Source organism: Centruroides vittatus, unplaced genomic scaffold (assembly GCF_030686945.1).
Source record: "Centruroides vittatus isolate TY-2023 unplaced genomic scaffold, ASM3068694v2 contig_1768, whole genome shotgun sequence".
In the NCBI taxonomy this organism is placed as follows: Eukaryota; Metazoa; Arthropoda; class Arachnida; order Scorpiones; family Buthidae; genus Centruroides; species Centruroides vittatus.
The window spans coordinates 374,889-390,908 of record NW_027121079.1 but is presented as its reverse complement, the minus strand read 5'-3'; the positions used below and the strand labels follow the sequence as shown (position 1 = coordinate 390,908).

Here is a 16,020-nt window from a genome sequence, read left to right as displayed (position 1 = left end):
GGAAGAACAGGGAATTCAAGTGGAACTGGGAAATAGAAATTCTGAAAACGAAGAACCCGAAAAATTTCTCTACAGATTTTCTTACTAAAAGTTTGGTAACCATAACTAAAATCGTTGATCAAATTGAGGCAAATGATCCAAATTTTTAAATGAGTGCAAAAGCAAAACGAGTCATTTTGGATGCAATCTTCTGCTACCGACATTTGTTTAACGAAAGAAAAATGCGTCAAATGAAATTTCACGACTTTTTTTGCACAAAAACAATTTCAAAACAGTCAGGATTTTCATAAAAAAATAAACTTTACATTTCTGTGTGCATATGAATATGTCTTATTTAACATATATTATTATACAAATTAATATAAAAGTAACTTTAATTTTAAGTAAAATTTGTTTATTTTTGGTCGCGTGTTCTCTAATCCCTTTTACTCTATGTTAAAATGACCTCGTTTAACGCTGTTTTGCTTAACGCTTTGTTGTCTAAAACAGTAGTCGACAACCTTTCTGACCTCGGACCACTATACTCACAATTTTGAATCTCGCGGACCACTATCCTAAATTTTTTTAAACGATACAAAGTCTGTAGTATAATAATGATCATAAAAGTTTAATTTCACTATATTAATATGAAACTCGCGTGTTTAATTATGTGAGATTCGCCAGGGTGCACAAAGTACGAAACACCACTTACTGAACTCCGTTCTAATCGGCCTCTCGATTTGTCATTCCCAATTTAGGAGATGGTTACCTTTCGGTTCCGAGTGGTTGGAAGACACGATAATAAAGAGGTCGGAGAGAATTTAATCGCAAAATCAACTCTCTCCTTTTTGTCAGGATTCCTACACACCAGGTTACCGGTTTTAGAACGCGGATAACCACGCGTAATAATCGACCCGCGTGAGCGATATGGAAATAAATCTAAGTCCAATATTTAATTAAACAAAGATTATATTTATTTAGACTAAATCTAAGATAATTACAGAATATACATAATAAAATCAAACAACTAAATACCAATAAACATGATATCAAATCGTATGGAAATAAACTAGGAATATGGATCTAAAAATAACTTATTTCGCGCTCTACCTAAAATGATGCGCGGAGAGAGAGTTTACAGAGATCTAAACGAATAATAGCTCATCAGCTTCCTATAGCTGGTTGTATTCGTAAAACTGGTATGTTCACGTTTACAAATAAACATACTGATAATGTTCACTAACTATAACTTGCATGGCGTTCCTATTATGCCTAATCACTGTATGGCGCAGGAGTCTGCCTAAGTCGTTGAGTATGGCTTGGATTCTCCTTGGGACTACGCCTAATTCGATACGTATGGCTTACATCCTCCTTGGGACTGCGCATTTTGGCGCTAAAACGGCTCTCTTTTATAGAGGTCCTTGCAGCTGGCCAAGACTTGTTTTATGTGAATTATCTTTACGTCCGTCAAAAGAGGAAGTTGATTTCCGTTGAAGCGAAGCCTGGCATAATACTTTCATTTTACAATATTAAGATTTTCTCTATCTGCATTTTATTTTATACTCTATCCATAGATTCACCAAAATCTATGATAAATGCTCATCCAACTTCTCTAACAAAGTACATTTTTCCTTAACAAACGTACTGTAAATATATTTACTAAGTTCTCTTATTACATCACTAAGGAAGTTCGTGTCGGAATCTTCTTTTGTAGATAAGAATTTATCAAAGTTTTACAGATATTATTTTGACAATATTAAAGCAATAAAATTATTACTTAATTAATTAATTGAAGTTCGTGATCTCACAATTATAACAAATTAATGCAAGCCTAAAGTTCATTGCTGCATATTTCAAATAAGTTTATGGATTCTTAGAGCTTTTTCACCAAGGACGACATTCGCACTCTGAATATTGTTTATTGTTCATTATTTATTAATAACAGTCACTTCGTATTTTCTTTTCAGATTCAAATAAAAACCCCCATAGAGTGAAAATAGCAACTAAGCATTTTGCATTTCTTTCGTAATGCTTCGCGCGTTGCTTCCAGTTGAACACTGTCCAAATTTTTCCACGAACCACCCAAATTATCTCGCAGACCATCAATGGTCCGCGCACTACTAGTTGACGACCGTTGGTCTAGGAACGCATCCCCCACGCTAAGCAGGGTTTTACCGTATGTACGATTTACTGTATAGTGCGTTACGTATCTGCGTGTCACTCCCTCACACTTCTTTTCATATATAATACGTAAATATATATGCAATAAATACTCCTTTCATCGCAAGTAATGTATAAGTATTGTCTAAGTTTACAAGGATTTATTTTCATATGCATTCTAAGTCAACAAATATCCTGTCCTCATGGAATTTAACATTCCTTAGAAGCACATATTCCTTGGTACATAAGTCAACAGATAGCACTTACTGCGCGATTAATACAGCTTCGCTTGATTCTAAAATAATTATTTAGTAACTAAAGTAAAAACAATAGCTTGGATGGAGCTAATGAGTGATATGTTTATGTATCGAGTTTGCTAATGATGGATAATTTACTTTCACTGTGGTACTGGCTCTTATAAGCAAGAAAAAATGTGTGATGCTATAATATTGCGCACAGTTATTATGAGTTTGATTTAAAAAGAAGCAAAATCCGGCAACGAGTTACCAAACTTTATCAGCAAACATGTTACAATTGGTTTGTATTATTAATTATTATAAATTAACAAAAGGCTGAATTTCGAAAGTACAGATGAGTTTTATTTATAGATATATAAAATTAGTACTTTAAACACTTAGGGTCTATGAGAAGTAGCAAGACATCCCAGTCTGAGCACTCATTAATGGAGAACCCACTGTTTTCACAGACATATATGGATACAAACAATAAAATAAATAGCAGCAGACTTTTTCGCTATTTATATAAACAAATTGAATTTAATCATACAATTAGGCTGTAATTTGAAAAAATTGTAGACCTTGTAATTCTCACTGTCGTCTTTCTGTGTCTCAGTCATTTCTTGATCTCGAGAACGGACGAACATTATAGCCGAGACCGTATAATATAGAAAGGTTAGGGGGCACCAGACTCCGATTAACTGTGTACGACCTTTTGGTGAAGATCGAAAGTCACGTTATTCCAATTAAAATCTTTTCTCCCGAAAACCGTTAATAAATGATGGCACAACTCTTTCGTTAAAGGAAAAGTATAATGTTCAGAGACAAGTAACTACTAATTTGACATAAAGAGCACATATTTAAAAATGAATACATTAAAAATATTATTTTAAATTGCAGCCCGACGTTGTGACGATGCCATAATAAATAATTGCTCGTTTCATTCAAATCAAAAACATCTAAATTGGAATTTTCTCTGTTGTAAGATTCTGATCCATTGAATTGACAGTTTTAAATCTGTCAACTAAATTAAATGTAATTGATAATATTAAATTCTATTTAAATCCTTATTCATTATACACAGCGTATTCGCATAGTTTTTCAAATGTTATCAATTCGATTCATATGATTATAAATTTATGTATTACGTATTATTCTTATTACTAGAAAGATACTTTCATAGTATTAAAAGTATTAAGCTTATTACCTCTTTCGATTTTACAATCAGAATGACTCCAAATAGTAGATCCATTTGTGTTGTTTGTGGAAATTGGTTCTCTTTTAATATTTATCTGAAATAAGAAAAGATTACGTTATATTATTTGACAGATTAAACTTTATAAAAAGACAAATAAAAAATTATTTAAACTGCAGCATAAAAATACGTTTAATGAATATATATATATATTTTTAATATGGTCTAGTATTTACTTTTCTTTTAATTGTAATGCCTGTCATCTATTTAACACCCTTCAAAGTAAAATTTTGAATTCAAACAATATGACATCTGGTTTGCAGCATAAATATGTATATAGTTTATCGAAGTCTCTTGCCGAATTAAGTGAATTTCATACTCCATGAATATTTACTAAATAGTTTATTAAGAATCAGGCTGAAATTTGACAAATTCCCACTTTCCTTAGTCTGTACGACTGTTTGACAGTCCTTTCTGAATTTCGACAACAGAGTTAAATAGCTGAAAGCTGAGACTAGATGTGTTTAGAGGCACGAGGCCCGGATTAACTATACAATAATTTCCGATGCAAATTGGAAGTCACGTCATTTCAATTCAGAAAGTTTCCTCTGAAAGAAGTTAGATACGTAAACGGCATGATTCTATTGCTAACAGGAAAAGTATAACGAACACGAGCATACCACTACTAATTTCAGGTAACAAGCATATATTTTAAATTAAATAAAAGAAAAATATAATGAAAAATTGCAGCCAGGCATTGTGACCACGCCACAATAAATATCTTTTCGTAGATTGTCTTTTCTTTTTTGCAATTAGAATAAGTTTGAACTTCTGTTACTTTCGAATCTTGTAATGCATATAACAAGTGAAAGTGTAAAAATCGTGTCAAATTTGAACCTCAGATTTTAAAAACCTCCACGATTTAAGACTTCCTCAATCCCGAAAAATGTTTAAAAATATAAAGATTTTACTTGTTATTACAAATTACAATGTTTTATAACTATAATTTATCTTTAATTCGGAAATTAAGGCTTTTGTCATTTTATAACGACTAATAACATAAACAGGTTTTAAATAAAATTTCCTAACAAATCACCACACACAAATTTGAAGTTTTTTGGTCGAAAATGTTACGGAACTCGTTTCCGGATTTTTCGATGACACATAACTTCAGGTTTCTTATTTTGTGATAATCAATCTCTTGATCACCGTTAATCTCCAAAGGACATGACCGAAAATGAAAGAGATCGTCCCGAACACATTTTAACGTCGTACAGCTTAAATGTCATTGATTTTACGAATATAATACACTAATCTCAGATTACAAACACCTGAAGTATTAATTTATAGATAGAAAAGAAGATACGTTCGAAATATTATGTAGAATTAAGCATGAAATGAAGCAATATCAGCTACTTCCAATCAAACTACAAAATTTCTCTGAATAAGATGTAACTTGTCTATACAAAAGTATTATAGTTACTGACCCCGACGTAATAAATCATCTAGCAAGGAGTTGTGTTACTTTCCCAGCTGTTATGAGAGTTTATTTTGAAAACCCCTTTTTAATTATTAAGCATAATAATTATATAAAATTGCGTGTATGTTCATCTGTTAAGATATATTTTTAATTATTATAAAATAACAAAAGACTTAATTTTCAGTATAGAGATAAGTTTATAAAACATTGTTAATCTTGTATAAAACAAGTAAAATCTTCATTAAGTCTGACCCCTTAATTTTTTCGGGGGGTGGTCCGTTCGGATATGTCGGGCCCCGTCCCTCACCACCCGGTCGCCCCATTGTGGGCCTGGCCGAACCCATAATGGGCCTACTAAAAAAGGCCAACTTAGTGCCCACAAGGCGGAAAGAGTTAAAAAAAAAAAAAAAGTCTGACCCCTCCAGGAATATGACTCGTGACCATTGGCGAGCCCTTTGTGGAAGCTGTAGAAGCGCCGCTGTCCTAATATTTTCTAAAATATAAATTCATATTGTGCGATTATTTTCATATTTTTATGTATTAGAAATTTCTATACTACATGCGAAAAACAATAATTAGATTCGAATATGCATATTTTAAATAGAAGCGCTGTATTGTCCAATACGAAACAACTTCCAGCGAGAGAATAGCTGCCTAATGTAAAACAGCCAGATTAAAGCAGCCTGGACAGCTTCCACGGAGAAAGTATTTAAATGGAGTAAAGCAGCCATATTACAGGCATTCGCGCATGCGTTTTGCAAACCACAACCCTCATGCGATTGAGCTAGTGGATGCTACACACCAAAATATCGTATAACGCTTCCAATGATTCTATCCCGAGCCAGTAATGCTTCTCTATCATCAAATGTCATCACGACCACCCTCGATCTCTCCATCCTCTCGACCTTTCACAACCAAACTTTACTAGCATCAATGCTCTTTATATACAAGCTACCATGCGGAATTGCGTTCCTTTATTTTCACACCGTCCTGAGATATTAAGCGATATAGACGTTAACACACACACACATATATATACTGTAAATGCTCGAACTACGGTAAATCCTAAGATCTTCCAGTAAAACCTAAGATTTACCTATTCTTTGTAGTAAAAGTTCGAAATTTTCTGCGATCATCGTTAATTTCGAACTTTTACCAGCATTCACTCTGTATATCTTAAATTTTACCTGAGAGACATGGTAAATGTTGAAAAAATAGTCCCCGCTACCCGCACCGCACCGCACCGCACCGCCGCCTTCGCTCGCCGCATCTCCCATCGTTTGACACCTCAGAACGCGCACGTAATTCTAATCGCTGTCTAAAAGTTATTTATGAATCAAGATGAGTGTAAAACGGAGATTTTGTGAAACAATGGATGAGCTCATGGCAAGCAAGAAAGATAATAACTTTCATTTCAATAGGGACAAATACGCAAATTGTTTGGACGAAGTAAATGTTGCAAAGAACATGGAAAAGAAACTAGCTGCTCATTACAGGCGTATGAAGCATTACGACATTTTGACTATAGGCGGCGAAGAAAAAGTAATTATGAAAGCGCCTATGAAGGAGGAGAATGGAGAAATAAGGTATTACATTTGTTACGAGGACTTATTAAACATTCTTGAAGAAACGCATGTTGCTGTTGACCACGGTGGAAGATCACGGATGCTGTTGATACGCATGACAATACAGAACTAAATAATGACGTCGAAAATGCAATCGAACAGGACAAGGAAGAAAGTATTGTTGAAAATGAGTCAAAAGGGGATATAGACAATAGCACTGTCAACGATAAAACACGATGAAATGATGATTACTGAGAAGATGAGGGCGAAGCAAGTAACCGATGATTCCAATGTAACGATTCAGAGACAGAAAACACGATTGAGTCTCAGGAATTTTTTGTAACTATAAAGCCAATACCAATAAAGATAGAATCTGTAGTGACTATATGAAACAACGCAAAATTGACTTTGGAGAAACACGCTGAAAAAATGATAACCACGTCTGTTGATAAATTTCCAAACGTGAAAATTGACCAAAGTGTAAGACTGAAAGTGCCTGGAATTGACAAAGCTAAAACCGATCCGAAAAGCGTTATTGCACTTGTAGTAGATGTAAAGGACAACGAGTTTTATTAACTAGGTACGAAAATTGGAGTACTGAAGCAGCTTTATACACAAAATCAATTTACCTCATGCCCTGAAGACTTTATCAAGATAGAAGAAGTTTATTTGTTTTGTCGAAACCGTGTCTTCTTTTTCTTGTTTTGTTTGGTATTACGACTTTGTGAATTTATAGACACTTGGCAAATTCATCTATTTAATCCATAATCTTTACAGAGACGCGTTTCGGGCTTTCGCTCCTCTTCAGTCTCTTACGTAATATACTGTACATACGTTGTATCTGGTGTGCATCTGTCCGGCACTTTCAGCACTCGTCTTCCCACTTATTTTCCCCTCCCTGCTAACTTCACTGCTTCCCCAGCATGTCTCACAGCGTGTAACTTCTCCCTCCCAGAATGCTGCACACAGCCACGCGTACAACTGTATAAATATACTTTTTAAGATATTTTATTTAATAGTTGTATTTAAATTAAATACAATAAACTCAGTTTTTTACGAACATTGCACAACTCATAACTGTAGCATAGATAAAACTGATGTTAAAATAGTACACAAAAAAAGAAAAACAAGATTAACAAGAAAAACAAAATAATATTAATTAACAAGAACCTAAGCATAGAAATTCATAAAAGCTGGTTACAACTATTAAACAGAATATGTCATAAAGTATATTTCTACAGTTGTAGGCATGGCTGTGTGCAGCATTCTGGGATGGAGAAGTTACACGCTGTGAGACATGCGGAGAGAAGCAGTCAAGTTATCAGAAAGGGGAAAGTAAGTGGTAAGACGTAGTGCGGAAGGTGCCGAACAGATGCCCACCAGATACAACATATGTATATATAAGAGACTAAAGAGGTGCGAAAGCCCGAAACGAGTCTCTCTAAAGATTATGGATTGAATAGATGAATTTGCCAAGTGTCTATAAATTCACAAAGTCGTGATACCAAACAACACAAAAAAATTAAAAGTAGCTGTTAAAGATAAAGAAGTGCGTCTTTGAGAAGTTGTCGCAAAATTGTCTTTTACCAAATAACAAGGTTTCAAAAAATGCAACTGCCTAAAAAACATGTGTCACGAATTAGTGCGCTTGCAAATCATCAGGATTACTTTTTAATTCTGAATGCCACGATAGCTCTCATGTTGTAACAGGTAAAATCCTTTTTTTACTTTTATTAAATGACAATGAATACCAAATGATTAGAAAAAATACTGTGATTACTGATTAACTTAGCCAACGTAGTCTATTATATTATTTTTGTTTTACTAGTTATTAATAAATAAGACTTAGTAAGTTGGCTGTTCATAATAATTGCAATAAATGATTACATATTAAAATATTCATAGTTTTATTACCAAAACCAACATTTACTAACCGTCTTTAGTAAAACCAAGTATGTACCAGATTGTAATGGTAAAAGCCCGGAAATCATCTCACTTTATAAAAATCTTCATAAGTACCAACTCATGTTGGTAAATCCAAAATTTTACAAGCAGTGTTCCCTCTAATTTTATTTTATTTTATTTTTTTTTGTAGCTGAGCGAAACATGTACTTCTCTGAACAAATAATTTCTGCTGAGCAGATACATAGACAATCTTATTTTTTCTCTTAAAAACTGAAATAATTAATTATTAAGTAATAATTAAAATTTATTTCATTATAAAAAAACTTTTATTAATGTAAATTATTTAGTCACATACTAATCACAAAAAAATATTTCAATTTTGATGAATATTTTCACATCTATCTTTTTTTAAAATCCAGTATTTGTAGACTGATTGACGATTCACTTCCTCTTTAGAAAAAGAAATGCATTCGAATTCTCATTAAATCACATAAATGCTCGATTCAAGTCTATTTCTGATTCTATACTTAATTGAATTCATAACACTAAATCCACGTTCACAGTCAACACTAGATTCTTCAAATGTTCCAATGATATCGATAAGAACTGCTAGTTCTTTAAACTCCTCATTATTACGTACATAATTTAACGTATCAGTGAATGTCTTAATTGAACAATTTTTTAATTTTTGAAATATAATGTATTTAAAATTACAATGCTGTTCTAATATATTTGAGGCAGCACTTTCATTGTTATCGACATTTAAACAGGAGGAAGAACAAAGGAAGCGTCGTTCGGTTTATTGTTCTCACGAGTAGTCGGGCGAAAAACCGTTTACCATATGTTAAACTATTAAAGAGAAAAGTAAGAAAATGTAATCATGAGCGGACATGATTGTGAGCTTGACTCGTCTTGGTAAGCTTCAGATAGAAGGAAGGATTATGAATCATAATTCTTCCTTCTATCTGAAGCTTACCAGTTTATATCAGTGTGCATGCTCACCTGCGCTGCACATAAATTCACGTACGCGGCAACAATTTGGGCAGTGCGCGGCCGCTCAACTTAGAGGGAACACTGTTTACAAGTAAAACCTAGGATTTACCAATATACGGGCTTTTACAGTAACATATGTAAACAAGAAACCAGTTTGGTCTAATTTTTTTTTTTTTTTTTGTTTTTTTACTTTCTTAACTTCAGGAAGTTTAAAAACGTAAATATTTGCAAAAGAAGTAGGAGAGTCAAATCTAACAGCATTGCGTTACTTCCCTTGTTATAAAGATATAACAACCAAGGAAGTAAAACGTACAATTGGGCAAATCGTGACTTCATACAACAGGAACAGATAATTGCCAGTCAGCTGTAACGTATATAGGCCCTACAACAATATAAAAATTTAAAGACAGTCGAACCACAAAATTCCGTCAGTAAAAATGGGTTATCCTTTTTAAAATGAACACCGTGACTGAAACGTCAAATTTTATAGTAAACAGCCAAGATGACTTTTACTTGAAATCGAAAACAACGAAGCTCAGTTTAAAGTTGATGGGCCATTATTTATACAAATAAACTACTGTATTTAAAAATATATTTTTTCTATTTCCCACTTTATAATTTATCATTTCAGTTATGTTTATCGTCCTTAAAGCAACACTGAGATCTTACCAAAAAAAAAAAAAAAAAAAAAAATTATTTTATCATTCACCTCTAAGGGTTCCGATTTAATTCTTTTATAACACTTCACATCCGTATTGAATTCTCTCTTAAAATTTTTCAAATCGACTTCAAATTTTTCTTCGTTTCGTTCAATCGTAAAGTCCGAATATTCCGTTTCTAACTCTTGTTTTATCTTCATTTTCTCGATTTACGATATTCTCGTATGTCAACAATCTGCATTCAATCAAAGAATTAATTATAATTAATTAATAAATGTTCATTCGAAATTTAGAGCAAAGACCAGTAATTATTATTGTTCCATTCTCGCAGTAAACAAGGGGCGCACTTCAAGGTTGACTGAAAAGATTCCAGTGGTAACACGTCACCAGCACAGGTGATATTTGCAGCTAAAATGCAGTTTAAAATAAATTTTTAACCCAAATTTAATAACATAAAAACCAGAGTTGAAATATGTTTATTTATGAAATATTAATAATAACGTATTAAAATATATGATAATAAATCAATTTTTGTGCGCCCTTGACACTTGAGGACCCAGGACTTGAGTCTTATTAGTCCCTAAATAGATTTGCTCCTCACTAGGTAGTCTGATACTTCAATGTTAACTCTCTTATAATTAGTAGATAAAAAAAGACAATTTAAAAAGCAGGCAAATTTATAAAATAAATAAATAAAACTACTAAAAGATGAAAATAAATATAAATTTGATTATCTTTTGGGCGAAACAACACTAAAATAATTCTTAATAGTTATGTGGAAAGAAACGACAATTGCAATTAATTTAAAATAGTATAATTAATGCATAAAATTCGATAAAAAATTAATATTACGTGAGAATTTAAAGTTTATAATTTACTTTTGACAAAAGTTTGTTATATTTGTTGGATATTTTCCCGTTTTTGTAAAACAAAATTAAAAGAAAAACTTCCTTTTCTGATAATATACATTAACGCTCTTTAACCCATTTTTCCCTGTGTGAGAAGAACTTTTATATAAAATTCACACTTTGTGTCCTTACCGAACATCGTTATCCAAATGTGGAAATCATTAAACTCAATGTTCCTTCACACCCGTTTTAAAAGATTGTCATTGACCCCAACTTTTGCCTGCGGTCTCTGCCTCCAGTGGCCCCTGTCGTACATCTGTTTCTTTTCGTCCCCCTAGATTTACTAGTTACCAACAGGGGGCGTTGCCACTTTGCCTAAACAGTCGAATAGAAATCTTGTTTCGACAGTTCTAATTGAGTCTGCCACGTGGAACTTGTTGCCTGTGCGAAAGAAAGGCAGAGTAGCTGCTAAAATTCCTAAACCTCCGACGCACTTGGAAATAAAAAGGAAAAATTCGAAGACGAACAGAAATATCTCCGATTTATAAAATAATTGTGAAAACTTTAAAGTATATTATATTTAAGTTGTTATGCGAACTCTCTCTCTCCATTCGAAAGGAAAATTCGATAGAAGGATAAACCAGCAACCAACACGCAACTTTCTCGGTAAGATTTGAAGTTCTGCTGGCGCCATCTCTTATCATATTTAATTTTTAAAATGTTTTATATTTTTAAATATTATAAAATGGCATAATCCTTAATTTTCAGAATAGGATGAGATTTATAAAACTTACAAATTTCAGTAACAAGTAAAATCCTCATAAAGTTCGCCATGAAGTGTTTCTATCGGCCAATAACGGTTCGTCTGGTACTCACGTGAGAAAATAATATCACGTGGTGTTTTAATGGTAGAAAGAACAATGGTTAACTGAGATGAGTGACATTAGAATAAAGAGGAAAGGATAATAAATTTAAGACAAATTCTACACTAATAATCACATATAATTTAATTCAAAGGATAAAACGAACGAATCTTAGTCGAAATAATATTCTTTATCGACAGATCTTGATCGAAAAATAAACGTATTTTGTACTCCAATTCTTCCTCGATCCAAGTAAATATCTCTCATTGCAAATCTTCGACAGAATTTTCTAGTTAAATAAAGCCGTACAAAACAGAATTTGTAAACACGTGGATAGCGGCTGTGTCGGTATCGATCGCCATCTTGAATACTGTACTCATGCGCCGAAATGTGATTAGGTTGTCGCTTGTGTGGTTGTGCAGTCGCGCGGCGAGTGAATCCACCCTAATGGAGCTACACATGACTCCCATTAATTCTATCTTAAATCTTCGATATTTTATAGCATCAATGCCCCTAATGAAGGGAAGAAGACCTAGAGTAGACCCAGGAAGAGGTGGTTGAACAAAATATTTGAAGACCTAAGAAAAAGGACTGACTATGTAACAACGGTGTTTGCCAGACGAGTGATATAAACGAGGTGGGTTCTAGGAACAATATTTATCATATATCACGTGGTTTCATAGCAACAAACTATGACGCGAGTTAGTGACGTGCTTCCTTTTGACTTTCTTGTATTAACTTTTAGTATACACCCTTGTTTACTGCTACAACGCGAACAAAAACACTGAGTTTACTTGCCTGTCTTTGTCACAAGCGTCTAGTGACTGGGCGCGTTTTTACTTACTCTTATGGAGTCTCCCTCTGTCGGACAGTTTAGGATCTATGATATGTTCAGAAAGTAGTTATTAACATTATACTAGTCATTAATCTATTCAATGCAGTACGAATTTGGCGTTAGCCTTGGCCCTCGTCATCGGAATTTTGAAGTGAAGGGGGCGACGATTCGTTAGAAAGGTTGAGAAACACTGATCTAGAAAAAAAATTATTTACATTGCTCAAACCTAAATAGCAGCAAAGTGAAGTAAATGTTGAATTTTTAAAAATAAGTCTTTATTGACACTCATATCAAAATTTCTGAAAAAAAACGCTTAATTTTCCTTCTAATAACACTGAAAACTGACACTTAGTTCTTATTTTTTACTTTATTTAAATTACTTTCTGAACATATCATAGATCCTAAACTGTCCGACAGAGGGAGACTCCATAAGAGTAAGTAAGAACGCGCCCAGTCACTAGACGCTTGTGACAAAGACAGGCAAGTAAACTCAGTGTTTTTGTTCGCGTTGTAGCAGTAAACAAGGGTGTATACTAAAAGTTAATACAAGAAAGTCAAAAGGAAGCACGTCACTAACTCGCGTCATAGTTTGTTGCTATGAAACCACGTGATATATGATAAATATTGTTCCTAGAACCCACCTCGTTTATATCACTCGTCTGGCAAACACCGTTGTTACATAGTCAGTCCTTTTTCTTAGGTCTTCAAATATTTTGTTCAACCACCTCTTCCTGGGTCTACTCTAGGTCTTCTTCCCTTCATTAGGGGCATTGATGCTATAAAATATCGAAGATTTAAGATAGAATTAATGGGAGTCATGTGTAGCTCCATTAGGGTGGATTCACTCGCCGCGCGACTGCACAACCACACAAGCGACAACCTAATCACATTTCGGCGCATGAGTACAGTATTCAAGATGGCGATCGATACCGACACAGCCGCTATCCACGTGTTTACAAATTCTGTTTTGTACGGCTTTATTTAACTAGAAAATTCTGTCGAAGATTTGCAATGAGAGATATTTACTTGGATCGAGGAAGAATTGGAGTACAAAATACGTTTATTTTTCGATCAAGATCTGTCGATAAAGAATATTATTTCGACTAAGATTCGTTCGTTTTATCCTTTGAATTAAATTATATGTGATTATTAGTGTAGAATTTGTCTTAAATTTATTATCCTTTCCTCTTTATTCTAATGTCACTCATCTCAGTTAACCATTGTTCTTTCTACCATTAAAACACCACGTGATATTATTTTCTCACGTGAGTACCAGACGAACCGTTATTGGCCGATAGAAACACTTCATGGCGAACTTTATGAGGATTTTACTTGTTACTGAAATTTGTAAGTTTTATAAATCTCATCCTATTCTGAAAATTAAGGATTATGCCATTTTATAATATTTAAAAATATAAAACATTTTAAAAATTAAATATGATAAGAGATGGCGCCAGCAGAACTTCAAATCTTACCGAGAAAGTTGCGTGTTGGTTGCTGGTTTATCCTTCTATCGAATTTTCCTTTCGAATGGAGAGAGAGAGTTCGCATAACAACTTAAATATAATATACTTTAAAGTTTTCACAATTATTTTATAAATCGGAGATATTTCTGTTCGTCTTCGAATTTTTCCTTTTTATTTCCAAGTGCGTCGGAGGTTTAGGAATTTTAGCAGCTACTCTGCCTTTCTTTCGCACAGGCAACAAGTTCCACGTGGCAGACTCAATTAGAACTGTCGAAACAAGATTTCTATTCGACTGTTTAGGCAAAGTGGCAACGCCCCCTGTTGGTAACTAGTAAATCTAGGGGGACGAAAAGAAACAGATGTACGACAGGGGCCACTGGAGGCAGAGACCGCAGGCAAAAGTTGGGGTCAATGACAATCTTTTAAAACGGGTGTGAAGGAACATTGAGTTTAATGATTTCCACATTTGGATAACGATGTTCGGTAAGGACACAAAGTGTGAATTTTATATAAAAGTTTTTCTCACACAGGGAAGAATGGGTTAAAGAGCGTTGGTGTATATTATCAGAAAAGGAAGTTTTTCTTTTAATTTTGTTTTACAAAAACGGGAGAATATCCAACAAATATAACAAACTTTTGTCAAAAGTAAATTATAAACTTTAAATTCTCACGTAATATTAATTTTTTATCGAATTTTATGCATTAATTATACTATTTTAAATTAATTGCAATTGTCGTTTCTTTCCACATAACTATTAAGAATTATTTTAGTGTTGTTTCGCCCAAAAGATAATCAAATTTATATTTATTTTCATCTTTTAGTAGTTTTATTTATTTATTTTATAAATTTGCCTGCTTTTTAAATTGTCTTTTTTTATCTACTAATTATAAGAGAGTTAACATTGAAGTATCAGACTACCTAGTGAGGAGCAAATCTATTTAGAGACTAATAAGACTCAAGTCCTGGGTCCTCAAGTGTCAAGGGCGCACAAAAATTGATTTATTATCATATATTTTAATACGTTATTATTAATATTTCATAAATAAACATATTTCAACTCTGGTTTTTATGTTATTAAATTTGGGTTAAAAATTTATTTTAAACTGCATTTTAGCTGCAAATATCACCTGTGCTGGTGACGTGTTACCACTGGAATCTTTTCAGTCAACCTTGAAGTGCACCCCTTGTTTACTGCGAGAATGGAACAATAATAATTACTGGTCTTTGCTCTAAATTTCGAATGAACATTTATTAATTAATTATAATTAATTCTTTGATTGAATGCAGATTGTTGACATACGAGAATATCGTAAATCGAGAAAATGAAGATAAAACAAGAGTTAGAAACGGAATATTCGGACTTTACGATTGAACGAAACGAAGAAAAATTTGAAGTCGATTTGAAAAATTTTAAGAGAGAATTCAATACGGATGTGAAGTGTTATAAAAGAATTAAATCGGAACCTTTAGAGGTGAGTGATAAAAAATTTTTTTTTTTTTTTTTTTTTTTGGTAAGATCTCAGTGTTGCTTTAAGGACGATAAACATAACTGAAATGATAAATTATAAAGTGGGAAATAGAAAAAATATATTTTTAAATACAGTAGTTTATTTGTATAAATAATGGCCCATCAACTTTAAACTGAGCTTCGTTGTTTTCGATTTCAAGTAAAAGTCATCTTGGCTGTTTACTATAAAATTTGACGTTTCAGTCACGGTGTTCATTTTAAAAAGGATAACCCATTTTTACTGACGGAATTTTGTGGTTCGACTGTCTTTAAATTTTTATATTGTTGTAGGGCCTATATACGTTACAGCTGACTGGCAATTATCTGT

General features: G+C 33.1%; 2 protein-coding genes across 2 annotated transcripts in view; one reads left to right on the top strand and one right to left on the bottom strand.

The window, feature by feature from the left end:
* Positions 1-16,020, bottom strand: part of LOC136969233 (zinc finger protein 271-like) — a 320,380-nt gene that overhangs the window by 14,655 nt on the left and 289,705 nt on the right. The window contains exon 4 of the mRNA XM_067263325.1: positions 3,583-3,667. Within this exon, the coding sequence (XP_067119426.1) occupies positions 3,583-3,667 (85 nt within the window). The remainder of the gene's footprint in view (positions 1-3,582; positions 3,668-16,020) is intronic.
* The window catches only part of LOC136969224 (zinc finger protein 208-like), a 72,753-nt gene continuing 72,138 nt past the window's right edge, over positions 15,406-16,020 (top strand). Inside the window, 1 exon segment of the mRNA XM_067263313.1 lies at positions 15,406-15,657. Coding sequence (XP_067119414.1) covers positions 15,508-15,657 — 150 coding nt within the window. The 5' untranslated portion in view covers positions 15,406-15,507.